Source organism: Typha latifolia, chromosome 3 (genome assembly GCF_019914945.1).
Source record: "Typha latifolia isolate L0001 chromosome 3, TyphaL0001v2, whole genome shotgun sequence".
Classification (NCBI taxonomy): Eukaryota; Viridiplantae; Streptophyta; class Magnoliopsida; order Poales; family Typhaceae; genus Typha; species Typha latifolia.
Window position 1 is genome coordinate 16,945,594 of NC_133088.1, and position 27,537 is coordinate 16,973,130.

The window sequence follows — 27,537 nt, forward strand, 5'->3', positions numbered from 1 at the left end:
TAACCTAAGAAAGTTATAGAGGATTATCGTGAAAATCAGTCATACTTTTAACGGGTTAGAGTAATTAACTTTTTTTTTAAAAAAAAGTTCTATGGACTATGGACCGAGTAATTATTATTTTTTTTATCATTGATGACAGTTTTTAAGGATAGGCTTTAGAAACGCGAAGACAATTAACCTAAGATTATGACTAACTGCGGTAAGGTCAACCACCTAATACATTGACTAATACATTTTTAGATAATTCGTAGGAATATTAAAATTATTCACCATTTTTACCGATGTTCAATTCCTAGAAAAAGATAAAAGGTAGCAACCCACCATATTTAATGGAATAAGAACAACTTTAAAAACACCAAATATTTCCGGAGCCGGAGTTGAATTGGGTCAAACCAGACCGAGTCATCGGAGGTCAACCAGACCCAAACTAAACTGTTGTTCTTCTTTAGCGCGGTAAAAGGGGAAAAAAAGGAAAAAGAAAACAGGAGCTATCGATTTCGGAGTTCGTCTTTTGTTTGAGTTCTTTAGATCGAGGAAGATTAAATGGAGAAGGTGAAGAATCTGTTGAAGCCAAAACCAAATCCCCAAGAGCAATTGAGGGATTGGCAGCGGCGGCTTCGGAAAGAGTGCCTCAACATCGATCGCCAGATCAGAGGTTTGGGTCTCGTTAGTAATTCCGCTCACCCGTTTCTTGGCTTCGAGTTTGTTATTTTGATGGATTTGGTTGATTTCGATACCTCAGACGTGCAGAGGGAAGAGCGCAATGTGCAGAAGGCGATCAAAGAAGCGGCCAAGAGGAACGACATGGGATCTGCTAAGGTTTGCTTCCATTTGTTTGAAGAGTTAATTAAAGTTCGTATCTTGGTCGGGGAGATCGTTTCAGTTTGTAGTTGCTATTTGCCGATGGATGCAGGCGAAATGGAAAATAAGGAGTTCCTTTCTCCGGTTCTATAATTATGTAATTGTTGGTCATTAAGGCCCTGCGCATTTCGTCTTGTACTTTTTTAGTTAGGGTTTTCTCTCTTGTCCTACGCCTCCTTTGCTTGAAGTGTTGAAAAAGAAGATGGAATTTAATGGGTTCTTGTAGTTTGATTGAACTGGTTGAGTGGTACCGAAGTTTGCCGGTTTGGAAGTGAGATTAGGGACTAGTTTTGGTAGCTTTTCATACCACTGTAACCATCATGGCTACATACAGGGACCAAATAATACTAAACATATGCACATTTTTGATATTTCAGATCATTTATTTGTTTTACCTTATTTTTGGCTAGTTTTTATTCAACAGCGACAAAATGTTCACCCTGCCTTCCTACTATTATTGTATTTTATTTTGTTGTTGCAGTTGTAGCATGAACAACATTTTAAAATGAAATATATAGCTCTGTTTCATCACGAAAAACAGTATCCCCTACTGTATCTACCAGTATGATATTAATGTGAAATATAATTGAGGTCCAAGTAATGACATATCATGTAGCACTAATTACAATTTTCGTATTTAGGCTCTTGCTAAGGAAATTGTGAGATCAAGACGAGCTGTGAAACGTCTTTATGAAAATAAGGCTCAACTCAATTCTGTCTCAATGCATCTCGGTGAACAAGTCGGTAGGCTATATTTTCTTTTATGTAAGATTCTTGGAAGGTAAACTGCAGGTTAGTTACATCGTTTACTCCATGTAAGCATTTTCAACTCGATAACTTGTTATCCTCTTTGTAAATTGGTTTATTATCTACTGTTTTTGTTGCAATATACTATGGCACTGCAAGTGTTTGTATTAAGCTTACTTAAACTTATGCCAGAGGGGAAGAGAATTATCTAAAGAGATCCAAAGGAGAAAAATAATTACTTAAACTTATGCCAAAGGAGAATCATCTTTATATTGAAATATCTATCAAAAGTTACGTTGATGACGTACAATGAATTTGACCCTAAGATAGTTTTGGAGAAAATGTAAGATAGAAATAAGCCTTCTTTTCATCTCATTTCTGACTTATAAGTGATAATCTTTTCACATAATACTTCAAACCAGAGCTAAATTTGAGATTAAGTCACATTTAGTCTAATTTATGTTTAAGGTCCGTGCATTTTCATCTCTTTGTACTGCAAACATATTAATCCTAGGAAGGTTCTCTTTGCTTGTATAAATTTCAGCAACTGTCAGGACAGTGGGCCATCTGTCCAAGAGTGCTGAGGTCATGAAAATTGTTAATAAGCTTATGAAAGCTCCTGAAGTGGCAGCTACGATGCAAGAATTCGGTAAAGAGATGACTAAGGTATTTTCTCTGTCTATTATTTTGCACATTACATTTCATTTGTCCAGTTGTCACATTTGATGTGTTTAGAGGAAATTTGCTAAAATCAATGAGAGAACAGAGATCATTGTTGTGTTGTGAACAAAATAGGATACGGTGCTTTATGTAGATGCTTTTTCAGCTCTTGCAAGAATTTTATGGGAGTCATCTTCATTATTAACACTGGATATTTGATCCCTTTGGATCGATGGCCTTCTCATAGAAAGCTTGTATTTTTCATGGTGTATTGTCCCTTTGGATTGAACGTGACCCCCGAGCTTCCTTCCACGGCCGAGGTTAACCCTCAGTTGCTTCTTCCTCCTCACTCCAGCGACTAGCCATACTTGGAAGCTCCCTACTCTCCCCTCATTTTGTTCACAATATTATTCACCCACCACACCCATTATTCTCTTCCATAATCTTAACCCTAACCACATTACCAACTTTCATCATCTACATCCATCCTACTATCCTCTGACCTTTGGTTAGTATATTGACCATAACTTTTGATCTACCAATTTGATCGACGAGATTTAAGTTGTGTTGGACTTCTAGAGGAACAACATATTCAAATCTCAAGTCATTCTAATGGTTAAAATCGATTCCTTCTGCTTTCAAAATTTTCATGTTTAGATATGTTCAGCTCTGCGACTCGTATCACGATCATCTTCCTTGAGGGCGATTGCAACATATTAGCTGACTTCTTTTATGCCTAAATCAAGCATTTAATGCATAAAATAAGTGAAGGATTGCACAAAAGAAACTATAGGGAGCTGCTCTTTGCTGGAATTGAGGCAATTTTCCCTGTAATGTATTACATTACACCGGGACATGTATGGATGAAGTAGAAGAATATTGGAGTAATTATTCTCTGGGTTTTTGCTTTCGTGCCAAATTCTGTCGGTATTTTGGGAGCTAGGGGGAATGCATTGCAGATACAACAATTAGTAGGTATGAGAGTTCCATTTGTGGCCCCACTATCAATGAATAGAATTCTCCAATTTGGGGTTTGCTCAAGTCTCGGATAAATTCAAGGACATACTAGGGCTTTATCGAACAAGACTCTCGCGGGGTAAAAGGGAGCATCAATTGAAGGAGATGAGGCTTCTGGCCTAACCTGAGGGCGGGTCCACCCCGCATAGTCTATCTCGTGATGCAGAATATTCCCAAACAATCGAGTACAAGCAATTGAGGTCGGATGGGGAAAGTTAGAATAACCCGAGTTGGCGTCATGCGGAAGTGAAGGTTCACGCTTGGGCCCTTAAGGAGTAGGTAAGGGCTTGTTTGTCAGTATCTTACATTTGGACTCTTGGACCTTGTTCCTCCAGGGGCTCTGGGAAGAGGAAGAAGGAGATAAAGGAAAGGTCTGCCCCTAGAAGCAAGGAGTATGCTTGCGTGTTCCGACGAGAACACCGAAAAACTAAATTCTGACTACAGTGTCAGAAGTTGGCTTCCAAGACGTGCTTATTTGTTACGGCTACATTACAAGCCGTGGGATCCCTCCTTTTAGGTTAAGATCTCAACTTCTTATTGCACCTGTCAGGAGACAAATAAGCCCGTCTTGGAAGCCAATCCCCAATTCTGAACAGTCGGTTACGCCTTTGGTGTCCCTTCTGGTCAAGAATTGGGGCCTCATAATCACTATGGCGGGGGCTCTGGTCATAGCCCCCATCGATTGATACGGAATCCCCTGAGAGTGAGGCTTTCCCATGGTACTGGAAAGATATTTGCCAAAGACTAGACTCACCTTTCTTCCATAATAATTTTGTAAAGCTTCCACATAATTTCCTTTGGAAAGTTTGATCCCAGCAAATAGATGATGCTCATTAGTATTGCAACTTCATATCAAGTTTTATCATCTTTTCTTGTAGAGTTCTCAAAGATGCTCAACTATTTTCTGAGATGTGATGATACCTCTAAAAGATTGACAATTGCCTAACCAATTTATTTCTTCTAATGTAGATCTTATCCGATGCCTTCCTCTCCATAATTCTTGTTTTCGAACAATACCACTAGTTAGTAAGAAAACAGATTTACCTACTGTGATATCTGTAATTCTTGATTTGCTGTAGTTATTGCTGATGCTTATGTTAGTTAAAACCATGCTACCAAGAACCATGTTTTCCTAAGTTTCACGAGATATATAAGAGTTAGGACGGAGTAATAGAGTAACTGTCATGCTGGAAAAGTTTTCTGTCTCAAGGCATAAGACAGAATAAAACGATACGCCACATTGTTTTAAAACACTTTTGCCGTAATGCATAGGTTGTTGTGTTAGATAGAATACAACTAGGATCCACTTAGGTTTTGCCTAGCTGACCGCCTTAACATCTCATATCATATTTTAGTATGTAAATTGACTTAGAAAATTAAAATTATTGTACATGTTGATGAATTAATGGATTTTAATAGTTTACTCTAGTTCTTAACAAGGATGTAATAGTAAATTGTTTAGATTATATGTATTAATTTTAACTTCTTCTCTAATTATTATTATTATTTTAAAGTATATGCCTTAAAATTCTAGCACCTATCTAGATCGCCTAGTGCTTAGGCGCTACATGATCCCTGGTCCACCTGTTTACCGTCTACGGTCTTTTAAAACCTTGATACACTATCATTCATCTTGTGCCATCTTCAGAGTACCGAATTTCAGCATCTATTTTAAACAGTTATCTTGAAATGCACTATTCTTGTGCTCATTGGTATCTACACATCGCTTTGATCTTTTAAACTTCAGGCAGGGGTGATTGAAGAAATGGTGAATGATGCGGTTGATACAGCTTTGGACTCAGAGGACATAGAAGAAGAAATAGACGAGGAAGTGGACAAAGTTCTTGCTGCAATAGCAGGTGAGACAATCTCACAGCTGCCAGATGCTGCTAGGAGAGAGAGGGTCAAGCAAACCCCAGTAAGCAATGCTACCGAGGAGGTAAATATACTTGATGACTCAGATAGATGCCTTAATTTCCATGCACTTGTTCCAAAAGCTGGTAATGGACCTCTCTTTCCGCATATGCAGCGAGAAGCCGTGGCTGAGGGTGTTGATGATGATGGAGATCTAGAAGAGATGAGAGCAAGGCTTGCAAATGTGAGGTCGTAGGAGAGTTCTATCTTGAGCCTTTAACTTGGATGGGATTTGTTTGTGATGATCAATGTGCGGGAGTTACTCCAATATCTTAGTGATAATATGGTGTGATTCATTTAAATTCGATAAGTCTCTTTGTAACTTTCTTGTATAGAAGGCATGATATTCTTCTATCAATGTCTAACCGGATAACGGGAAGTGTAAAATGGAGTATATTATTCTATCAGTGGTGATGCCTTCAATTCTGTGTGGTCAGATGTTGCTTTAACTTCAATTGATGGTGATATTAATACAAATGCCCTTCTCAAGAGTTATGATATCTGCATTAATGTTTTGAGTTGAAGTCCAGAGGAAATACCCAGCAACCCCTGGGCTTCTTGGGCGGTGGCGTGCTTCATAAATATCTGGTTCTTTTGTTATCTAGCAGGATATAAAAAGTAAATAAATCTGGGTCTTATCCCACAAAACCCTATTCAGATAAGAACAGGAGCTCAATGGAGAGAAAGGGTGGTGGTGTTTGGAGAGAGGAAGAAAAAAGATCGAAAGAGGAACAAACATGGGTTTTGGCCTTCCAGTAAGTGAGAATTCACACGATTGGTTTTTCTTTTTTCATTTTTTTCATACTAGTTAGGAAGATGTACTGTTACTAGTCACTGATTTCATGTATTCATAAGTACTGAGTGTAGATAAGATAAGAATGCCGAATTGTACCAATAGATAGTAGCAAAATTAGAGAGACTGAAGTATGATATGCTAAGGTAAGCAACCATTTTTGTGCGCAAAAGCTTTTAGACAAGACTGATACCGAAACAGAAAACCAGAGCAGGTAACAAATAGTTGCAGAGACATTTCAGACAAGTTCTTTAAATCAAAGAAGAAACAAGGAGGGATTTCACGTTTTTATTAGTTCAACAAATTCGGTTCATTGAGATATCCACAATGAAACTGGTCGATTAAAAGACAGCAGCTGACATCAGTAGCAACAGCAAGAAGACAAACCCACTGCCGCTGTGCATATAGACTACCCTGGCGAATACACCACCCATTAACATAGCCTAAGATTCTGCGACCCACAACTTTGAAATGGAATGCATGACAAATAGGTGGGAAGACAAGTGAGATCACAATCTGCACATAGATTCTGAAACAAAATTTATGCCTACTCAGACTTCTGATTGTAGTTCGCAGCATCGACTTCTCCAGTTTGGTCATTCATTCTCCACTGGTCCTCCTTCAACTGATTCAAATGAAGAGAAAATAGTTGAAGTAGAGAAGCAGAAAACAACTAGTCAACTTAAATAAAGATGATACTGAGGTATGTGGACGATCGAAAGACTGCATAAGTACCTTGGATTGGTGTGCCTTGTGGAATCTATAGCCCTGAGATGATAAGGGAAGTAGCATTAGTACATGTTATCTCTCATTGTCTAAAATATGCTAGTTTGGAAATATTAAACAATCAACTTACCTTGTCAGTTCCATATAAGTAGTCGCAGTATGTGAACACTGAAGCAAAGTTACTTTGGCTCTGTCCTCCTACGTAGTGATGATAGTCGTGATATTCTGCTCCTCCATAGAAAGGAATATATTTTGTCGGATTCAGTGGAAAATCGTAACTGCCAAAAAACATGTCAGTGGACCTTTTGCATTAGCAGTAATTAGCACAGACCTTTTTATATGTGCAACAATCCTCTTTTCCCCATGCCATAGATGCTTATATTAGAGGAAAAACTTCTCCAAATAGCATCCTGCATATAGATTATTCTAAACAAGGGTACAGTAATGTAATGCTCCCTTATCAGCAGCAAAACAATGCTGGAGAAGCATACTCTTTGAGAGGCACCAGTAGGGATCCTCCCAAACAAGGGGCCAATGATGACTGGGCAGGAGAACTCACTTAAGACCATACCTAGGGTGTGCACAGGAAGTTTCAGGGGAATAAACAAAGGATGGAGAGGTGATCAATAAAAAGAGAAAATGAGAGCCACAGCTACCAAGGACACGGGGAATCAGCATGTTGCATAGACAGTTAGATTTTCACAACTTGGTGATACATTATATCTTAATCTAATGTCCATTGGTTTTCTATATGAATATGAGACTACCATCACTGTCATCAACAACAGCGTCTAGACATTTCCAGTCTAAATGATGGTTAAATACAAGCATAGCACAGAGATTAGAAGGGTTCACAGAAGGAATGAGCAAATCCTAAAACCCGTTGCAACTTGACAGAATGTCTAGATATTGTAATTGTAATCTTGTCCAGAATTAGTTTCTGAGCTAAAGTCTAAGATGCATATGTAAGGTCACTAATCATAGCTACCCAAGACCGCATAAGCTCAATCGAGACTCAAAAATGGAGCAGCATTGCTGGGTTCCACTAGACCAGAAAGGAGTTTGCAATAAAGAATGAAAATTATTGACATTTCATATGAGATGTTCTATTCATTCCAAGGGTGAGAGCTGAATGGACAACACCCCCAAACATTGGTGTGAAGCACATGGAGATATATGTACAAAATGAGAAAGATTTACATACAGTAAGACCATACCTATAAGTTAATAGGCCTCAATGGCATAACAATATGACCAAGATCTTGAAGCTCAATTAGTCCTGTTCAGATGATATTCTCTGACGGCTATAGAACGCTTCATATAGTCTCTAGACTCTAGTGGAATAGCAAGGTCCATCACTTTTACGTTGACAATGATATAGACCAAGGCTCCTCTATCATCAATATGAGCATTGAATGTATTTCTATCCCATTTTCCTAATTGCTAGTTATAATCTGGCTCTCCAACAATCAACTCAATAGAGCAGATTTTCCTAGGTGATGCTTATCCGCAGTTCTCCTTAGATTGTACCAAAGGATTTATGGAATTACATACTTGAGCAAGCTAGTCAAGGACATGAAAATGTACAAGTTGTTTTCTACTCCACATCACCAGTCATCAGACCTAGCAAATTTAATTTATTACTCTATATCAATAATTAGTGACATAAGATAGTTGAATAAACTACTGGTTATCTTTTAACGTGAATACTGGGAATAACTACTGGTTGACAATGGAAAGCTATTGAAGTGATTCGAAAAACCTCTGAATTAGGAAAAAAAAATGACACCAGCCATAGGCTTTCCCTCATCTTAACATATCACACATTTTCACTGAATGGTTGCTCTCCTCAAAGTAAAAAACAACCTTGTTCTCCAAAGATCTTCTCTAACCCCTTCAATTAGCACAAAGGATATCTAACTGATTCACGACTGTAGATCCGGAAAGTAGCCCTCTTATGATGGCTTTAGCCATAAATTAACCACCTTACCTATTTATATCCTTCTTCGACTGCTAACCAACAAACAGCTCAGCAATCAACTTCATCTCTTCGAATGCCATAAATTAGGGATCTTCTTATTCTTCTTCTTGTCATAACTAAGATAATGGAGTAATGCAAGAGACATTAACCATTAATATCAAATATGGTACTTACCCGCTATGGGTCTCAATGGCCTCCATCTGGCGGAGGATGATCCAGAGCCAAAAGGTGATCATGTGGCCAGGGGCGAGCATCGGGCCAATGAAGGCTGGAATGCCAAGAATAAGCACCTCCGCCCAGTGCGCATAGGGAGCGGCGAAGCCAATCGGCGCCGTAAATTCATGGTGGATTCGGTGGATCTTCTCGTAACCCCATTTCCCATGCAACAGCCGGTGGATCCAATAATTCCCATAGTCCTCGATCAAGAAGTACACCGCCAGCTGTGCCGCCATCTCCCCCAGAGACGGCAACGGCAATCCAGTCCTTATTCCAATCATCTGCTACCCACATTAGCGAAAAAAAAATAATCTTTTACTAAGAAAATAGGCCACAAAGGAAAGACAAATCGTAATACGAATCAAGTTGCGGAAAAAAGAAAATAAAGTCCAGATCGTAGAAAGCAAAAGGATGGATGAGAGAACTTGACGAAAGGTTCGGAGACGCCAAACCCATTCGCGAAGATCCCCCAAAACCAAATCAAAATGCAATATTTTAGCAAGCAAATGTCCGAATAAAGGCTAGAAAAGAAAAACCAAAATCGTAAAACGCATCAAAATCGCGAAAAAAATAAATAAAAAGAAGACCTAGATTGTACAAAGCGAGAAGAAAACATACGAACCTTGATGGTGGGGTAGGAGACGAGTTGAAGAGGTCCAACGGCGAGGAGGAAAACCCACATGACATCCTTGTAGCATTGGAGGAAGGTTCCCGGCGGGAGGCGGACCTTCGGCTGGAGCTTGTAGGGGGAGATGGCGGACGGGAGGCGGAGTTCGAGGAAGGCCAAGGGGAGAGGAACCAAAGTGAAAATAACTAAAAGGAAGAGGATATTATGGTAATATAAGATGTAGTCCGGAATCCCGGCCGAGTACCGGAACCATAGCGCCTCCAAGGCGGTGAGGCTACGCCCCAGAGCCGCCTCCGCCTCGGCCGTGTTCCCGTACGGCAGCATGCTCTCACCACCCTTCCTCTTTCTCTCACCCCCGGAGGACGGGAACGCGTATCCGCTTCGGAGGGACGAAAGTTTTCTTTGGATCGTTCTATAAATGGGTGCCAATCATATGTTCGGGAAGTATTCTTTTGTGTGAATTAACGGTTTATTCGGGGCTAATTGGATTATCGTGTCATTAACTATTAAATTAAAAGAGTCTACATAATAAAATACTAATACCATCCGATTAATAATCAGATTAATGACGGGTTATAATGTAAGTACAAAAATTGTCACTCCTAATTTTATTTATTCTATTTATTGCCTAACAATATGTTCACCGGAGGAGAGAGTGGTATACATATTAGAAAATATAAGTATAAAAACTTGTAATATAATTACCTGAATAAAATTAAAAATTAAAAATTCATATAAAAGTATAAAAATGGATTCGAAAGTCAAGATGGATAAAATTTTAAGCCCATAATTCGATAAAACTCAGATATAGAATCGAATCAGATTGAATTTAATCTTAAACTGCCTTTGTAATTTCCATGAAACATGAAATACGAGTCGACATTTTATGAATGAATAAGAATTTGTTAGATAGTAATATAGATTATAAAAAGATCTTCTAAACAACTATTTTTATAATATTTTAGATTAAATTAAATAGTACGATGATTTGAATGCTATTCTTGAATCCAGATCTACATAAACTATTCCGGTACGGATATAAATTTGAATGTCAAAATGAATAGAAAACTTTTAATTCGTATTATTACTTTCTCTTTAAGCTATGTATATATATTCCTCTCAACTTTGTGAATTAATTATAACATCCTAACTTATGTTAGTGCATAATATAATACGTTTATGATCTTGGACAGTGCGTGCATGCATGAGTGATTATATAGCTAAAGGTCATTTTGTTTTGATATTGTGCCAATTAATGCCAACTAGAAGTGGACCGCAACATCCTTGATGACCTTAACTTTGGAATACTTAAAGGATCACATTAAGAGATCTATCCAACATGATATCTATCATCATCCATGCATGCACTAGCAGTGCCCATCATTCTCTACTCAAATCTCTGCATCTCACTGATCACAGTTGAGAGTCAGGTTGGAAATAAATGGTATTGCCATTCCCATCATTGTATATATTAGTAGTGAAATGTTATGGGTGATCAAAATACGACTCATCTAAGGGCATCCTTGTCTAATTTTATTTTGACGGCTTTCTTGTTATTCTTCGAAACTAACTTGTAATAGAGTTTTCTAACCTATTCTCTTTATAATGCTTAAAGATGAATAAATTTTTATTAGCAAGAGAGAAAGAAAGAAAAACTATTAATCATCAAGGTCGTAGAAGCCCGAATCTAAGTGAAGCACATAAATGAGTAAAGATAAAAGAAATATATATTTTTTTCTTCACATAAATATGGTAATCTTTGTTAATTTTTTTTGATTTTACTGCATATTTTTTTTATTATCAAACATCTAGTTTATTTTAAATTTAAAATATAAATCTTAGATTATTTTTGCCGCGTTAGATCTAGCTGGACAAAACCATTGGATTATACTTACCTAATTTTATTACATTTAGTTGATGTTTCGTAGTTTAAGTAAATCTTTTTTCGGCTTAATAACTTATATTTAGAAGTCACTCTCAAATTCGATAATTTCATTCGGTGTGATCCAATTCACCTAATTTTATATTTAAGTTTTAAAATAAAATTAATCCTATAAAAAAGAAAAAGTGGGATTAGTAAATCTCATCCTTGTTGGTGCTTAGTTTTATTTTGTTCATCTAGTTGACAATGGAAAATAACATTTGATTTGAATAGTATACAAACATCAGTAGGTTTTAGATTAATGTTAATTATGTGCTTATTCTTATCTAACCTACCCATTAATTTAAGGGGCCAGAAAATTTTAATAAGATCGTCATGTCTACTGATCCTTTTATGTATTTTGTCCCTTTTGGCCAAAGTGGGTGTGTGTTATATTCAAGTAGGTTAGTTTTTAAACTTATTCATCTCAGTAAAATTACTGCTCTGAATAATAGAGTAAGCTATTCTTGATACTTAATCACTAATTCAGTCAGTAATTTTGGTAATTAAGAGACATCCCATCTACCTAAGTGCACCTAAACTTGTTTCTTATTAATATTTTGTATAATTTTTATGTGAAAATCTAAATTAATTAAACTCGATTATTTTCAAATGAAAGGGTATCAACTAAAAAGATTTCTTTTAGAATGCTAAAGATAATTTTAAAATATTTAAATTACTCTATGGTAGGGGTGAGACAATGGCTTAAAAAGGATTTAACTAGTGTGTAACGAGGTTAAAAAAAAATTCTAAAAATATTTTAGTAATTTAATTAGTAGAGTTATATACATTAAAAATCAAAATAAAAATAAGGTGTCATATAAAACTTATAGAAAAAGAAATAAGTGATTCGATTACAAAATTCTTAAAAATGAGATATTAATAATAACATAAGGTATCACTTGAAAATTTCTCTGTGATAAGAAATTGCTACTTGTATCAAAGTTTTATATCAACTTATTCAACATAATATTCACATAACTTAAATAATATGCATATATATGTATATAAAATGTGGCACACAGTTTGAACAAGTGGAAAGTTAAGATTATCACATGGGAGATGATGGACCATTGTAGCTACTTAGCCAGATTTATAGTTTTTTTTTTTTTCTTGGATCTTATCTGCTATATATGTTTGATGAAATGGACACTTACTTGTTAATCCCAACTAAGATAATATTTTTCTTGAAAAAATAATAACAATATAAATATAAATATATATGATTTATCAACTTTATAACTAAGGGAGTATTTGGTTGCCGAAAAATAAAATTTAATAAAGTGATTCTTTTTAAAGGGAAAATTCGTAGACGGATCATATCGTTAATTTAATTTGACGATTATAACTTGATATAAGAGAAGAAAAAGGAAAATGGCTAAGAATACGATGAACAAGTCGCTCGTTGGGTTGTATTATTACAGACCAAAATAAAAATAAATCAAGTATGAAAAACAAACACTCAAACACAATAAGAAAATGAGTAGATAGAGCAGTACTTTAGAAACATAACTCATGTTTGGCTAATCGTGGTAGCACTATATGTTTAACAACATAAGTCAAAATTGAGTACTCAATAAAGGAGTAAGCTTGAATAATAATACATGCAAATCAGTGACGAAATTTAACGATTATAATGAAATCCACATAGAGAGTCTATTTTGAGTAATCTGTGAAACCAAGAAAGGAAACAACCAAAAAAGAAAGATAGCAAAAAGGAGGGTAAAAGTGATGTATATATCTATTGCATCTACAAAACGAAGAATTTGTTCTTTAAAAGTATAAATGAAAATCTAAAGAACTAGGACGACGACAATGGAGCGTGAAGGGAGGTGAGGTAAAGGCATGTCAGTCTAGAATGACTACAGTTTAAGCAGGTGGGTTGTGATCATGGCAGACGAGATCTATGACAAGCAACGACGACGTAAAAACAAGGCATGTGAGATCCACATCAGAAACAAAAAAGAATTTAGTAAGAGAAATAAGAAAAAGAAAATCGCCAAATCCTCAGCAGAGAAACTGCTGAGGCCGACTTTATCTCATACTGCTTCACCGATTTAATAAGATGACCGACTTTAGTGAATTGTCTCTCAAGATAAAATAAAGAAGTGAAACTATCTTACTAGATTAAAAAAAAAATGATTTCTTCGATAAATTTTCTACAATTAAACATTAAAACTAAAGAAAGCTTTTAAGTATGACTACTACTTTTTTTTCGTTTAGTTTTTAGCAATCAAACACTGACTACATCACATATTCCGAAACAAATAATAGATTCCACCATGAACACGACAAGCTCCAAATGCGGATCTCACTGTGGGAAGACCTATTCAGTTGATCACCAGATCTCCTCCTCACCGATGGGCCCCCTCACTCCCGTGACCAAGATGGTGGGTGATCTTTTGAACATATGCTATGTTTGCTAGTGAGTTCGCTGAATCGAAGTTTGCAACTCCTTGTCTAATTTATGTGAAAAGAATCTTAAAGCTTACTCAGCCATCTTTAGATTTCTATATAACTTAGCTGAATAGAAAAATGACTTGCGTTTTAGAAGTAGTTGTCAGATTCAATAGTTTTACAACTCACATGATATCATATTTAAGCTTTAAAATACACTAGATGCGGTTGCGGTTTAAAGAAGAAGAAGAAGAAGAAAAATTCTATCTCATGCTCTCTTGTCTGAGTGTTTGTTTAGTTGAGAAAAATAAAAGAGTAATTTACAACTTATCTCTCTTTCTCTTTTCTCTTTTCGTAGTTTAACTTAATTTTAATTTATTTCTATGAATGAGCACTTAATTTTCTTATGGCCCACATTAAATTATAATTGTTAATCAATCATTAGTGGGGGCGTGAGAAATTTTAATTGCCCTCACATAAGTTTTATTATCTCTTCTATGATAGAAAATATTAGCCGCAATGAACAACATTAATTTCAACATCAAAAAGTAATTAATAGTAATAAAATAGACTATGTTATAGAAGAATTAAATGCTTAAGTTTAATATGTATAAGTAAAACTAAAAATAAAACCGAATCAGGGATAAATTATAAATTGCTAAAGAATAAAATGAGAGTAGATATGAAAAGTTCTTTAGAAACTTGGTAATCATATTCTATTTATCTTTGTCCTACTATTTGTACGGTCCGTTACGAATCTATTATTTGTCTCACTTATAATAAAAATAAGTGTTATAGCATACAAGAGAACATTGTATGTCGTCTTTTTTGACCAAAAAGAAAAAATAAATAAAAACAAGATATAAAAACAAATCAAGTGGATAAGGAGTTGCAATTTCCATGAAAAAGCTTCTAGTTATAAAATTAACAATTTTAGACTCTCTAATTTTAGACTAATAAATTTGGGTTATTTTATTACCTTTATTTTTATTGAAAGCATATATTTAGATGCATAAATTAGCAAATTTAAAAAGTACACATTTTACATTTTTCCCGTACAATTTATATAAAATAATACTTATTTTTTTTATATTAAATTTGGATACATTAAAAGCATACTTTTTATATAATCTTTGCTTATAGTTTAAAGCCGCGGCAGTCCATTATTTTCTTTTATTTGGGCTAAATGAGTAAAATAGATCCTTACTTACTACTTCGAAACTAAAAGACTCAAAAATTATTAATACCATAATTAAAAGATTTTTTGGTGCAAATTCCTTATATATTCAAGACAAAGACAGGAAATGCATTGATAGCTAAGAGTAGAGGAGGCCAAAACTTTGACAACGATGCCATGACATGTAATCTAATGAGGAATGGGGGGATAGTCTCCCAATACGATCCAATTGATCATTATATATATATATATATATATATATATATATATATATATATATATATATATATATATATATATCTTTAACGAGTTGGGATAAAAGAGTGGTGACTGGTTGCACTGTTAGTATCATTTAATTGGCATTTATTCTTAATAACATGATGCAGACCTCCCCCTCCCTCATGCATGTATGATGGCAAAATTTATGTTAAAGAAACCATCATCGATGTTGTCACAACACCTAACTAACCAACTAACTAACTAACTCACTGTTTGTCGTCCCTCTGCTTCATGAATTGTATATATATATTAAAAAAATTTGGGCTTGGGCTAGAAATATAAGAAGGCCTAATTGGGCCATACGCTTAAACTACGGCCAGATATTCTTTTTTATTCGCCGGATAAACATCTTATCCGTGAGTTGTACGATATCGGAGGGACGAGGGAGCGATGGGGGAGGATGGGGAGGAGGATAAGAAAAACGAGAATAAAGGCCCGTCGAGCTCGGGCTTATCCTCACTTCCTCCGAACCACCACGGCAACCTCCGCAGCGCTTCCGGCGATGGCCATCTCAAGGAGATCCTCGGCGACATCAAGGCATCTAAAACCCCTGTGAGTTAGAAAACCAGTCCTTTTGGCTTCCATTCTGTTCTAACCTAAATTGCTATTATTTATTAATTTTTGTTACTTTGAGTACATGTGAGGCATCAATTTCTTTAAAATGGTTCGGAGATTTACTGTCGGCAAAATTATTGCCCTACCTCTTAATAATACTTCTTTAAAAGTGTTTGTGAATTCTTTTGTTTAACTATTTAACGTAGATTATTTTACTTCCTTGTAGGCGGTTATCAATTATGGTGCTTCATGGTATGTCGTGATCACTTGCCATCTATTCTATATTTCAACCTTGGTATTGTGTCATGTATGTAAAACATTGTGGTAAATGCACATGAACCTAAATATTAATAGTACTGTTCATCTATGTTATGTCTGCTATAAACCATTTTCGTGTGGCCTGTTAGTTTCAGCATTTTTCTTTTTGAAGTAAATCCTATTGCATATTTACGCCAAGTAATACAGGTGCATTCCTGAGTAAGGAGCATCATTGCCTAGGTGGCATTAATTGAATGGTCAGAGATCTATTTAGTTTTCCTTGTTTATTGTTTCATTGATGTTTAATCTTCTATTGGTTCAATTTTACATATCATTTACATATTTTCGGTTTTATATACTTTCTACTGCTTATAGCTATTCATTTGCTACGCATCAAGCAATGTTTTATCTTCTGTTGCTTGTAAAGCATTTTTAACAATTTGTTGGTGATTTCTGTTTTGATGTATTTAATATAAAGAGTCAGCATCATCAATTTTGGAATGTATAAAATGGTCTATTTAGGTCCTGACTGTTATGATATATGCTATAGAGAAATGTGAATATGATTTATCCTGTAAGTGACAAGTGTTGTCCAAAGTTGAGCTTGATACAAAGTTTTTTGACATGATATGGTTAAATGAAGTTTTTGTCTGTAAGAGATTTCACGAATGATATACCGACTGCTGAAGAATTTTAATTGTATATTAACATAAAACTTAGATGCCAAAAAGAATATGTTTCACTTTCAGGCTGCCTTAGTAAGTATTTGCAATGAAAAGATTATTGTAAGCATATTTTATGTTGAAATCTTCAGTTTTTTGAACTGCTCTAATTAAGAATTTGAGAGCGATATCAAAATATTACTATCAAAACCAATAAATAATATACATAACTACTTCAGCTTGAGAATACTGTAAGTTGTAATTTCGACCATCAATATCATCCAACACACTAATTCTGTCTGTCATGCATAATTTCGGAATGTGTAGTAATACCATACTTTCCTTATTGATTTACAGTGGTCAGTGTTCTTTTGTTTTCGTTTAGTTATTTGCTTCTTTATGTGTTTGCAGGTGCCGTGTTTGCAGCCAGATCCTACCTTCTTTTTGCCAGCTGAGCAACAAATTTAAAAAGATTTCCTTCATCTATGCCGATATTGATGAATGCCCTGAAACAACACAAAATATTCGGTACACCCCCACGTTCCAATTCTTCCGCAATGGAGAAAAGGTTGATGAGATGCTTGGTGCAGGAGAAGAGAGGCTGCACGATCGCCTATGGCTGCATTCATAGTGATAATTTAAATCTCGAGCATTTTGGAGCAGCTGTAATTATAGGTTCAATGAGCAACCAAATGAATAGACTTCCCATGAGAAAATTTAGTTTTGTGCTTCACTTTCTATTGTTCAAGAATGTATTGACTCGTAAACTTAACTTGATGCCAAACAGCCAAATAATTGCTTTCTTGTTTATAATCTAAGGCTGATTAGCTATTCCCGTGTTACGTGTAACATGTGTTTATGGGAAACATTCTGGCATAAGTTTTGGGCAGTTGCCGTTGCCTTGGATACCATGCGCTGCTGGTTTCTGCATAACTTTTAGAAAACTTTTTTGGGATTAAATAGCCTATGTGATATCTTAGTATTCTGTGTCACTTCCGATAGATTTGAGCGTCAGACTATACGTTTCATTTAGGATTGTTGGACAGTTATTGATAGGATTGTAGTTTCTCTGTGCCATCATATATGAATGCCAAAATAAATATAGTCTCATACTTTTCTTTTTTCACAATATGGATCAATAATTTAATTCATTGTAATGCGATACCAATATTGAATGCAAATATGTTCTCAGCCAGATCGTCTAAATCAAAAGATATCAGCTAATGTGAAATTACATGAATAGTTTGTTATCCACAAATTTTAAGTCTCCAAAATTTGTGCATTTTTTCGTCCATGGCTTCCCTCTGCAGCTGGAGCATGGATAGCTTCCCAGGGTGGCTCCGAACTGTCATTTGGTAGCAGCAAAGATGGAAGGAACAGTGGAGTGGAGCAGGTCTCATGGTGATAGTTGTAGAGGTTTTGCCGAAGCTTCTTGGGCGAAATAATTCTTCCTGGATGAAATTTAAAAAAAAAAACCTAGAATCAGTAAAATACAACTGTGTTCTTCAATCCAACAGGAATTCAAGTTCTAATGACATGCTTAGCTAATATGAGCTGATTGATATTTAGATAGCTAAGAAGTGTTCAAGCTAACTTCGGTCCATCAACATGAAAGTGGGTTACTGCTTACCAGTGATCTTGAAATACCAGAATGCGAGGAAAAGAAATTGCTTCATGGGCACCATGACTTCATACATTAGCACACCAGATAAAAAATTTCCTGGCTCATTAACCAATTTAAACCAAGGGACTGGGTTTAGTTCTACGGTTGCCCCTCTCTGTCTTAATGGAAGCAATTACAGAATCAGCAGCAGGCCCCAGACCTCTTCGACCAACCAACTTGATACCCAGCTTCTCACACAGGTAATTTAGTCTCATTTCATCACCTCCTCTCACCTCTCTCAACTCTAAAACATGTTGTCGAGATAACAAGGTATAAACATGAAGCTGCTGTTGCTGATTATAGTGGGACTGGAGTTGCTGAAATAGCAACTTGTTTGAGTGGTGTTGATCTGCCTTTGCTCCTTCATTACTACTCTTCCTTCGTGACCCACCTAATGCCACCCTCAGGATTGCTGTAGATTTGGGATCAGAGGTTTTCTGGCCAAAAATGACAGAAAAGCTTCCGAATTCCAAATCAGGCTCCCTAAATAGATCTGCCAGGAGTGCTGCGCAAGCCTGAGTGTTCGTCGACGGGCTTCTTTCCACTTTTATTTTCAAAGCTCGAGCATTAGCATGGTGAGCCATATTAGCAGCTTCTCGCAAGCCACTAATAAAAGCACCATGCATAGTTGCAGGATAGCGCCTTGTGGTAGCCTCACCAGCAAAGAAGAGCCGCCCATCTCCAACACTTTCTGCTAAGATATCATAGTCATCCCCAGATGCTCCGACAGCAACATGAGAATATGAACCTAAACTGAATGAGTCAGTACCCCACCTCGTGCAAACACTTTGGAGAGGGTCTGGAACTTCAATTCCTTGTGGTTCAAAGATGCCTGTTTGCAAAGTACAAATATACTAGCAGTAAGTAATTATCACCCTTACCTCATAACAATAAAGGAAAAAATATTTTATATAACTTATCAGCCATGAGTCAAGTATATATAAGAGCATTAGTAAAGAGTTCATAGTCTAGAATTCTATTTTTACAAAAAGTTTGACAATTGATGCCATGGGACAAGCAGTAAAGTACATAGAAAGTCCAACTGCGTCTTGCATGAATACTAACCTATTCGTGCAAATTTGAGGACATGGGACCTTTTGTAACAATAACCAATTCTATGACAAACTCCTCCTTATGGATAATCAACCAAAACTATTAACAGAAATATGAGAAAAAGAAATAATAAACTCACCCCTGAGAATCTGAAGAACTAGGGTCACAGCATCAGTTGGAGGCATGGTTTCAAAGTTGTGTGCTGCTTCTCCTGCAACTAATGCAATCAAGAGCGGACCACCAGCTACTGTTGCATAACTATAGAAAAGAAAGAATTCCCCTCGGCGACTTGGATGATCAGACAGATGCCCAAAGGTATCAAGATCAGTGCTCCAGAAGACATAGGGGAACAACATTGCGACCTTATTCAACAGCCCAAAACCCAACCTCTTAATCCCATCAAGCTTCCTCTGGGGCAGCTCAGGAGCAAACTTTATAGTACCATTCTTTAAAACACCAAGCGGAACAGTGCACAAGGCCATGTTCCCCTCATAGACCTGCCCGCCTGCAATAACCTGCACACCATCACCACCATATCGGATTGTATGCACTGTCTTCTCATATATAATTGGAACATTCTCAGCAAGAGCTTGAATCAATCGCCCATTACCACCAGGCAAGAAACAATGGTCTCCACCCATATCATATGGATCATCCTGATCCCAAAATGCCAATGAAAGCTTTGACAGCAGCCCAGCATTAGCATACTCCAAGTTAGCGAGATGCCAATTAAACAGATTCATCTCCTCGTCAGTAACAGCATCACCGAAAACCTGTCTAAAGGTCTCCAAGGCAGCTCCAAGTGAGACATCCATTGCAACCTCTCCCATACACTGCCTCAGTCGGCTTGCTTTATCCAGGAGCTTGTTGAATGCATTCTCCACCTTGCTGTCCAAATCCGGATCGACTGGCTTCCCGTCCGGCCTATACAAGGGGCACTTGTCTCTCACCTTATGAAGCATTGAACCCAACTGCTTAGCAATTATCGCCAAGGGATTTCCATGTGTACCAGTCAAGACGCTTCCGCCCAAATCGGCCATCGCAAATTTATTTGAACCCTCCATCTTCTTCGTGTACACCCGGCCCCCGCACCTCTTCCTACCCTCCAAGACGACAACTTTAAACCCAAATGCCATCAATTGCCTTGCGGCAGCCAAACCCGCCAGTCCAGCTCCGATGATAACCACATTCGGCTTATTGGGCTCTGCCGGAATCCGCTCCTTTATCGCGGGAGCAACCCCAAAGTTCACGTACCCGTGAGAAACCAAGTAATTATAAGCCGAATTCAAGAGAGGCTCGTAGAGGGGCGGAATCACAGAGGTAAACATCTCCTTCGTGACCCAATTGGAGACATTCTCCCTCCATCTTGCAATGATGTGGTTCCTGATGAGGATGTAGTTGACCTGCTCGATCCCGCCTATGGAGGAGACGACGCCGGCCTCGATCTCCTCCTCAGTGAGGGTGTCGGCAGGGAATCCGGCGGTGATACCGATAAGGGCCTCGGCGGTAGCCTCCTTGTTGATGACGATGATCTCCTCAGAGATATCGGGGTTAATGTAAAGGTTAGGGTTTGCGAATGGGTCCTTGATGGAGTTGGCCTCATTGGTGGGAGCCAAGGAAGGAAGCTGTGGAGGTGGTGGTGGTGGTGATGGTTGAGGAGATTGCGTTACCTGAACGGTAGGTGGTTGGGCGGCCTTGCGGCGGAATCCGGTGCGCTTGCGCTTCCCTTGGAAGGGGATTCGGAGTTGGAACGGAGGGTAAGGGTAAGGATTAGGATTAGGGTTAGGGTTAGGGTTCGGGTTCGGGTTAGGGTCAGTGTTAGGGATTGGGATTGGGATTGGGATTGGGATTGGGATTGGGTTAGGAAAGGAAGGAGCTTCGACGAAGGAAAGAGGAAGAAGGAGATTGGGAGCGGAGAAAGGAGGGATTGGATTTGAAGGCGGTGGGTCTGACATTGTAGCACTTCACAAAGAGAAGCAAAGAAGAACTGACATTTATATATCTTTCTTTCTGGTCGGTAATTTGGTTGGAAATTTTGGCAAGTCTTTACCATTCTAAGCGTCTTTAGATTGTGATTCGTGTTAAGCTGGTTGAGTTCTATCAGCTGATATGTTCTTTAATATTTAAATAAAATTTTCACTATAGTATTATATAAAAATAATTAAAATATATATTGTTCCGTCTAACTTATTATTAGCCTAAGATTTCAATATATTGCTCCATCTTCTAACTTATTATTAACCTACGAACTCATTATCAAACAAAAAGAATATATAATTTAAATATATCTATTAATAAAATTGGTCATAAAAATTCCGATAATTTTTATCTGGAGAAGAAAATTAGTTGATCTAAGCTCTGTCTCAATTTCCGTTGCTGTAATCAACTTTGATTTCTATGTTGAGTAACTCTCATATGGTAATACATCATTATTGAGATAGGTTTTGCACAGCACGGCGGCATTTTGTATTAACTACTAGTAGGATAAAGGTTATAGAAACCTTTGATAATTTAATAGAACTATAGGCAGCAAATTCCTACCTATCAATGACCAAACTAAACTCTTCAGTATAATTAACTACATATAGCAAAATATGAAAATATTAACACTATTCGCGAATAATAACAGACATACAGAATTAAAAATATGGAATTTATATTTGCATGGTTAAAAGAACGAAGCAAGTCGATTCACCACTTACCATTGAAGAAGGAAGAAGAAATAGAGTGTATTTAAGCATTTCACACTCACAACATTCAATCCATTATGATGATATGAACTTTAACCAGTGGAAAACTTTCTGAGTTCAGTAAATCTAAAGCAAAGTCAATTGACCTTTTAGGAATCCCCAAAAGGTCAGTCATCAGTTTTGTGTGAACACAACATGATGAAGTTGCTTTGACTAATACATTTCAACACTGCATTGAGTCTCACTATGATGGACTCTAGTCAAAATTGAGTTTGAACTCTTGCCAGAGCTTTCGGAGATATTTCCTTAAACGTTATCAACCCAAGATTTCTTGGGGTAAACCAAACCAAGTTTCATGGGTTTATGGAAAACATAATGGAATCAAGGAATGTAGTACACTCTCACAGAGCAGGTAATTTCCGTTTCATCTTCAAGGTTTGAGAGCTACTGCAAGCCCCACCCTGGGATGTGCAGTTGCTGCCTTGGGGTCATACTCAGCAGAAAGTGTTACAAATGATTTTGGCCTCCATTGATGCTGACAGAGAGCTGCGACCTTTCCAGTATTGCTGAATCGTGTCTTCACAGTAGTTAGAGGATCAAGAGCATAAAAGCTACCAATGGTGAAATTATTCTCATTGGTGCTGAACCTGTGGGTTACTTCAGCAGCCACCGCAGCTCCATTTTTAGGATTGACCAAATGGACATAAGAAGCTTTTAATGTCTCACCCTTGTCCGCCCTAATAAAAGATGGCACAAAGTAATTATAAGTGTACAAGGAAATTGAGACAAATTGTCACGATAGAACATGGAACATGCAGATAAAACATGTCGAAAATGTCACAAACTCTCCCTATGTATATAAATTAATAAACACATAATTATATATAATGTATATACATATATATATATATGAAGTCTAAATTAGCAACATTTTTCTCGATTGTCTGTGAATAAGTGTAGCATACGTAGAGAAAATACCAACAAAGATAGCTTGGATGTTCCAATAGTAATAGTTTCCAACCATCTATGAATTTCCACAAGAGAATTGTAGAAACTGAACCAAGCATGTAGATTAAGAATTTTTATTCCAAAATCTTAACAATCATTAAAAAATGTAGAACCAAAAAAAAAAGAACTCACAAGATTAGAGCAGCAGACAAATCTGGCTTGTTATAACCAATCCCAGCATTATATTTGGCGAAAGAAGCAGAAGCACTATCAAACCCAACCTCAGCCCCAAGACTAAGTTCTTTTGTGCCAATTGTTGCTGCCAGCTCGAGCAAAGGACTAGGGGTCATATCGATACTAGAATTTATTGCAGTGCGATCATGTAGATACTGCAAATCGAGCTGCAAAATAAGAACACAATATCATCAAATACTCTTTCAAGTTTCAACAGCTAACTAGCTTTTATAGCAACAAGATCATTCAATAATGTTCATAAGAATCCTAAAAGTTCTAATTTCATCCTGATTTGACTTATCTATTTATTTCAGCAAATTCATTTAGAATGGGGAAAAGTCTCAAGCCAATGATACCAAAACTCATGAGTTAGCTGAGCTAGCTGAAGCAAGCATTACTACAACATGTTATTTTAGTTTTTCGAACTAGACATAGATTATGTTTACCTTGGGACAAAAGAGACCTAATGAGCATAAGACAAAAAGTGACAAGAGACAAAAAGGGGTCAATAAATTAAGAATGTATACGTAGTAAAGTGTCAGACTTGGAAATTAGCAAAAGAACACCAATTGACTTTGGCTACAAATGGATGAGCTGACATAAATAAATTGTGGAACTCTATCAAGCATGTAGAAGTGTATGGATGCTTAAATAGCTAAGATTTTTTTCAATTAGCATCATGGATGAAGTGAGTGGAGATTGCTATTTTATACTCTTGAGGTAATTTCAGTTGTGCCTTTTGTAATCCTATGTAAAGTCAAACAATGTCAATGAACTCAAAGAGTCAGTTAGCTAAATTAACTAATTCAACTCCTACTGGGGTCATAAAACATCACTTTGAGGCTGCTTTAAGTATAGAATGGAAAAAAGCTTAATGTACATCTCCTTCATACTGTCTCATTTTTTCCCATAATTCACTGACCTTGCCAGACTTCTGATCAGGGATTTTGAAGCTGAATGAAGTCTTCAAACCAGTGACTATCTCATTAACAGTGATTGTAGTTGAGACCTGTAAAAAAAATGCTTATCATAAGATGTTCGCAGCTTCAGTGGAACACTGGATATTCAACAAAGAATGAGAATGAAATCAAGTCAATGCCTTCTCAATATCACAAAAGCAGATGAATACGTATAGAAAGGAAAAGGTTAGACGAGCCCCGTCAATGTCTTCTCAATATCACAAAAGCAGATGAATACGTATAGAAAGGAAAAGGTTAGACGAGCCCCACGAGAAACTACCATATCTATTAGCTTTACTAGGTAAATGTAACTCAAGCCAACCATAAGATTTAACAAACTAAGGATATAATATTAGCTTGACAACAAGATATAACCAGATTCGTCTTACATGTGAATTGGTATCAACTTTCACATTGACAGTTGTTCTACCGCTTCTGTATTGTGTGCTTATATCACCAATGAAAAGCTGATCAATCTTCACACCAGTAGCTGTAAGCCCCTGTAATACCATACAATATCACTTTTTAAGTCTAGAAAATCAGAGAAATGAAACATCATTGATGGTAGGACAGAAATCCCATGCTGAAAATGATCTCCGGCATAAGATAAATTTCATATGCCTCAAGTAAAATAAACAGCTACAGTGTAAGAAAGACAACCAATAGAGCAAGAAGTAGATAGCTGTTAACTTTACATAACTTCAGAAACAGGTAGTCCAGCATTAAACTACATATTTGCAATAAATGCCTTGGCAATTAAGGAGAGTAAAAAAATAATAGAAGGATGAGATGGCCAGAAAATGAATTGTTAGTGTAGTAGTTGTCTATTACTTTCACTATTCTATCCTACAAGCTTTAAAACGCTACAGGCTCACGTAGTACTATGTGGTGGTTCTTGTATCCATTCTGCAAATTTCAGTTGATGTGTGTTCACAATCTTCGCACATAGAATAATATTTCGCAAAAGAACATATAAGACCACTGTTCATAGTATTAACACTCAATGGCACCACTAGGCAGCATGCTACATCCAGAGTTGGAAGAATTGAGCATCAAGCACATGCAAGTATGCAACAGAACAAGAACCCAGAAAGAAAGATGACATTTAGCACATGGAGAAATTTTTTATTTTAGCTTTCTCAGTCTGGTGCAACTCATTAGATTTATGAATTATTTATAATAAGCAACATAATTAACAAAGGCTAGAAAACAAATTGACTGTAAATTGATGATATACATGTAATGCAATAAAATATTTTTTTGTGCAAAAGAAAAGGAAGAACCACTAAGAAAATGTTCAGAGCAAAGGATGTTCCTTCAATTTTAGGTCCTATGTAAGTATTTAACACTAAAGCACACAAGGAAGTAACAATCCTTCTTACCAATCCAGCATCACTCAACGTCGTCAAAGAGAATTTATGATCAAAACTGTAATCTTTGTTTAAAAGATCTGCAAGGAGAAATAGCAGAGTTTTTTTTTAATTCCCCTAAAACAATTATATAATAAAGTTAGACAAAGACATATACAGTAAAACACTAAAGATAATAAGATGAACACCAACAATGGCTACTATAATAAGTCAGAATTATGCATTTGTATCAATTAACAAATTCTGAATGTAGAGCTCCTCAAGGAGGATAAACGCAATGAGGACCAAATAATAAAAATTTCAAGCAACGAGAATGGATTAGTTTCTGTTAGCTTGATTGCATATGTAAATTATCTTAGGTAATATGCACCACCTTAAACTCTTGTTATCTTGGATACCCATATGACAAGGAAAAAAAGATGGGAAATCGAAAGAAAAACAACACAAACAACTGAAAGAGAGCAAAATATCCAACAAACACAGAACAAGAGAAGAGAAAACACAATAAAAGAGAGCTAGAAAAACAAAATCAACAAAGCAAACGACTGCTCGAACTGTCTAATTCTCACCACAAGAAAAGGCATTAGCAACAATGAAAGGCACAATCCGAGCAACATTTCACAATTAAAGCAACAAGCCTCTAATAATGCGCCGATTATATAAAGTTTAGAAGAGAGAGAGTAGATGTTACTACTTGCCTTTAGCTTTCTTTCCAATCTCAAAGAATGGAGCTGGACCGTTGCTCATCTTTAACTTTAAGTAATCTTAGTCGCGCTACTGTCAGAAAGCAAAGTCCATCAACAAATAGACAAAAGATAGATAAAACAAAACAATGTGTCATAGATTTTCATAAAAATAAGAAAAGACTAAGACTGGCAAATATTTGGCTAGTGGGTCACAATAAAAGGGAAAGACATTAGAAAGTACATATTGAAAGTTCAATACACAAGAAAATAGACACGACAAGGTCTAATTTACACTTGAATAACAAATGAAACAGAAAAAACACGTTATCTTAAAATAATTACATCAGATATGCTTCTTCATCGAGAGAAAGAATCTAAAGGAAATAATCCTCATAACCTAAAGGGCTCAAAGTTGGGCTATGTACCAAAGCCGGATATATAGATATTAACTGGATTGCATCGAAGCTTGGGTAAGATTTGAACTCAAGAGCCAAGTACTTTGGCTGGAAAAAAGAGCCATTGCTATTTATTTGGTCGATCCAAGGCCTCGGCGTCCCAGTTGACTTATTATCAAGGACTTAGGGAACTCATTAAACTGACCCACTAAATGAATGCCAACTAATCTCTGAGATTTTACATCAACACAAAGAAACAATAATCAAATCAAAACAACGGCGTAGTGCATCACTATTGAAATGGCTTCTAGTCTACACTATTCATTTGAAATCTTATAAAGAGGTCAAGAAGTGTATCAAATCAGATCCAAATCGGAAGAAATGAAACGAAGAAGGCGATGTAAGTTACCAAAGTAGATCCACCAGGATTAGAATCTCGACCTGGCAACGCCGACCAGAATAGAACGGAGAGAGGGCTCGTGGCGATTGGAAGCCGCCAAAAACCCTAATACGAAGTCTTTTTTGGCGATGGGCAGAGTAGAAGGGTTTTGAGGTGCAGAGAGAGCAGTCCTCTCCTGTTTGACTAGTTTCTCGATTCGACAAAAACCGCATACAAACACCCTGCGATCCTCTCCAGTACTTGAAAGTCCGGTTCTCGGATTAAAAAGACACCAAACGGATCGGATTCAAAAGATTCGCCAACCCGAACTATCTTATAGGGTTTGGATAGTGGATCGCGTTGGGATG

At 36.7% G+C, this 27,537-nt stretch overlaps 5 protein-coding genes across 8 annotated transcripts; 2 read left to right on the top strand and 3 right to left on the bottom strand.

Moving 5' to 3' along the window:
• Window positions 1-336: 336 nt before the first annotated feature.
• On the top strand, window positions 337-5,635 carry LOC140783591 (vacuolar protein sorting-associated protein 24 homolog 1-like). The gene is made up of 6 exons (XM_073130526.1): window positions 337-655; window positions 743-819; window positions 1,503-1,605; window positions 2,153-2,274; window positions 5,033-5,224; window positions 5,315-5,635. The coding sequence occupies exons 1-6, from the start codon at window positions 544-546 to the stop codon at window positions 5,393-5,395; spliced, it is 687 nt and encodes a 228-aa protein (XP_072986627.1). The 5' UTR covers window positions 337-543; the 3' UTR covers window positions 5,396-5,635.
• Window positions 5,636-6,239: 604 nt separating this feature from the next.
• LOC140783590 (very-long-chain aldehyde decarbonylase GL1-10-like) lies at window positions 6,240-9,985 on the bottom strand. The gene is made up of 5 exons (XM_073130525.1): window positions 9,538-9,985; window positions 8,874-9,196; window positions 6,849-6,996; window positions 6,728-6,760; window positions 6,240-6,617 (listed from the first exon to the last, which is right to left on the bottom strand). The coding sequence occupies exons 1-5, from the start codon at window positions 9,865-9,867 to the stop codon at window positions 6,540-6,542; spliced, it is 912 nt and encodes a 303-aa protein (XP_072986626.1). The 5' UTR covers window positions 9,868-9,985; the 3' UTR covers window positions 6,240-6,539.
• A 5,639-nt stretch (window positions 9,986-15,624) lies between these two features.
• On the top strand, window positions 15,625-17,703 carry LOC140784627 (thioredoxin-like 3-3). The gene is made up of 3 exons (XM_073132123.1): window positions 15,625-15,869; window positions 16,099-16,124; window positions 17,204-17,703. Exons 1-3 carry the CDS (start codon window positions 15,708-15,710, stop codon window positions 17,421-17,423), a joined length of 408 nt encoding a protein of 135 aa, XP_072988224.1. The 5' UTR covers window positions 15,625-15,707; the 3' UTR covers window positions 17,424-17,703.
• A 202-nt stretch (window positions 17,704-17,905) lies between these two features.
• LOC140784626 (lysine-specific histone demethylase 1 homolog 3) lies at window positions 17,906-21,490 on the bottom strand. Its single transcript, XM_073132122.1, has 3 exons — window positions 19,648-21,490; window positions 18,423-19,287; window positions 17,906-18,243 (listed from the first exon to the last, which is right to left on the bottom strand). Exons 1-2 carry the CDS (start codon window positions 21,461-21,463, stop codon window positions 18,530-18,532), a joined length of 2,574 nt encoding a protein of 857 aa, XP_072988223.1. The 5' UTR covers window positions 21,464-21,490; the 3' UTR covers window positions 17,906-18,243; window positions 18,423-18,529.
• A 722-nt stretch (window positions 21,491-22,212) lies between these two features.
• On the bottom strand, window positions 22,213-27,426 carry LOC140784401 (mitochondrial outer membrane protein porin 6). Of its 4 annotated transcripts, none has more exons than XM_073131794.1 (7): window positions 27,200-27,426; window positions 26,408-26,483; window positions 25,722-25,789; window positions 24,729-24,839; window positions 24,303-24,389; window positions 23,339-23,547; window positions 22,213-22,935 (listed from the first exon to the last, which is right to left on the bottom strand). In XM_073131794.1, exons 2-7 carry the CDS (start codon window positions 26,454-26,456, stop codon window positions 22,629-22,631), a joined length of 831 nt encoding a protein of 276 aa, XP_072987895.1. In that variant the 5' UTR covers window positions 26,457-26,483; window positions 27,200-27,426; the 3' UTR covers window positions 22,213-22,628. The 4 variants fall into 4 exon arrangements, with proteins under 4 accessions (XP_072987895.1, XP_072987894.1, XP_072987896.1 ...); XM_073131793.1 differs by having other exon boundaries at window positions 26,408-26,486; XM_073131795.1 differs by having other exon boundaries at window positions 26,408-26,486; window positions 27,232-27,417.
• Window positions 27,427-27,537: the final 111 nt, after the last annotated feature.

Excerpts from the sequence above, each read along its gene's own strand:
- LOC140784626 (XM_073132122.1), bottom strand. The coding sequence starts at position 21,463 with ATGTCAGACCCACCGCCTTCAAATCCAATCCCTCCTTTCTCCGCTCCC. Across the intron at positions 19,288-19,647 it reads AGTTCTTCAGATTCTCAGGG|GCATCTTTGAACCACAAGGA; the intron begins GTGAGTTTATTA and ends CTTTGCAAACAG.
- LOC140783591 (XM_073130526.1), top strand. The coding sequence starts at position 544 with ATGGAGAAGGTGAAGAATCTGTTGAAGCCAAAACCAAATCCCCAAGAG. Across the intron at positions 820-1,502 it reads ACGACATGGGATCTGCTAAG|GCTCTTGCTAAGGAAATTGT; the intron begins GTTTGCTTCCAT and ends TTTCGTATTTAG. Across the intron at positions 5,225-5,314 it reads TAAGCAATGCTACCGAGGAG|CGAGAAGCCGTGGCTGAGGG; the intron begins GTAAATATACTT and ends CCGCATATGCAG.
- LOC140784627 (XM_073132123.1), top strand. The coding sequence starts at position 15,708 with ATGGGGGAGGATGGGGAGGAGGATAAGAAAAACGAGAATAAAGGCCCG. Across the intron at positions 15,870-16,098 it reads TCAAGGCATCTAAAACCCCT|GCGGTTATCAATTATGGTGC; the intron begins GTGAGTTAGAAA and ends ACTTCCTTGTAG. Across the intron at positions 16,125-17,203 it reads ATCAATTATGGTGCTTCATG|GTGCCGTGTTTGCAGCCAGA; the intron begins GTATGTCGTGAT and ends ATGTGTTTGCAG.
- LOC140783590 (XM_073130525.1), bottom strand. The coding sequence starts at position 9,867 with ATGCTGCCGTACGGGAACACGGCCGAGGCGGAGGCGGCTCTGGGGCGT. Across the intron at positions 6,761-6,848 it reads ACTTATATGGAACTGACAAG|GGCTATAGATTCCACAAGGC; the intron begins GTAAGTTGATTG and ends TTATCATCTCAG. Across the intron at positions 6,618-6,727 it reads ACAAGGCACACCAATCCAAG|TTGAAGGAGGACCAGTGGAG; the intron begins GTACTTATGCAG and ends CATTTGAATCAG.
- LOC140784401 (XM_073131794.1), bottom strand. The coding sequence starts at position 26,456 with ATGAGCAACGGTCCAGCTCCATTCTTTGAGATTGGAAAGAAAGCTAAA. Across the intron at positions 25,790-26,407 it reads GATTGGAAAGAAAGCTAAAG|ATCTTTTAAACAAAGATTAC; the intron begins GCAAGTAGTAAC and ends TTCTCCTTGCAG. Across the intron at positions 23,548-24,302 it reads CTGATCAGAAGTCTGGCAAG|CTCGATTTGCAGTATCTACA; the intron begins GTCAGTGAATTA and ends CTTATTTTGCAG.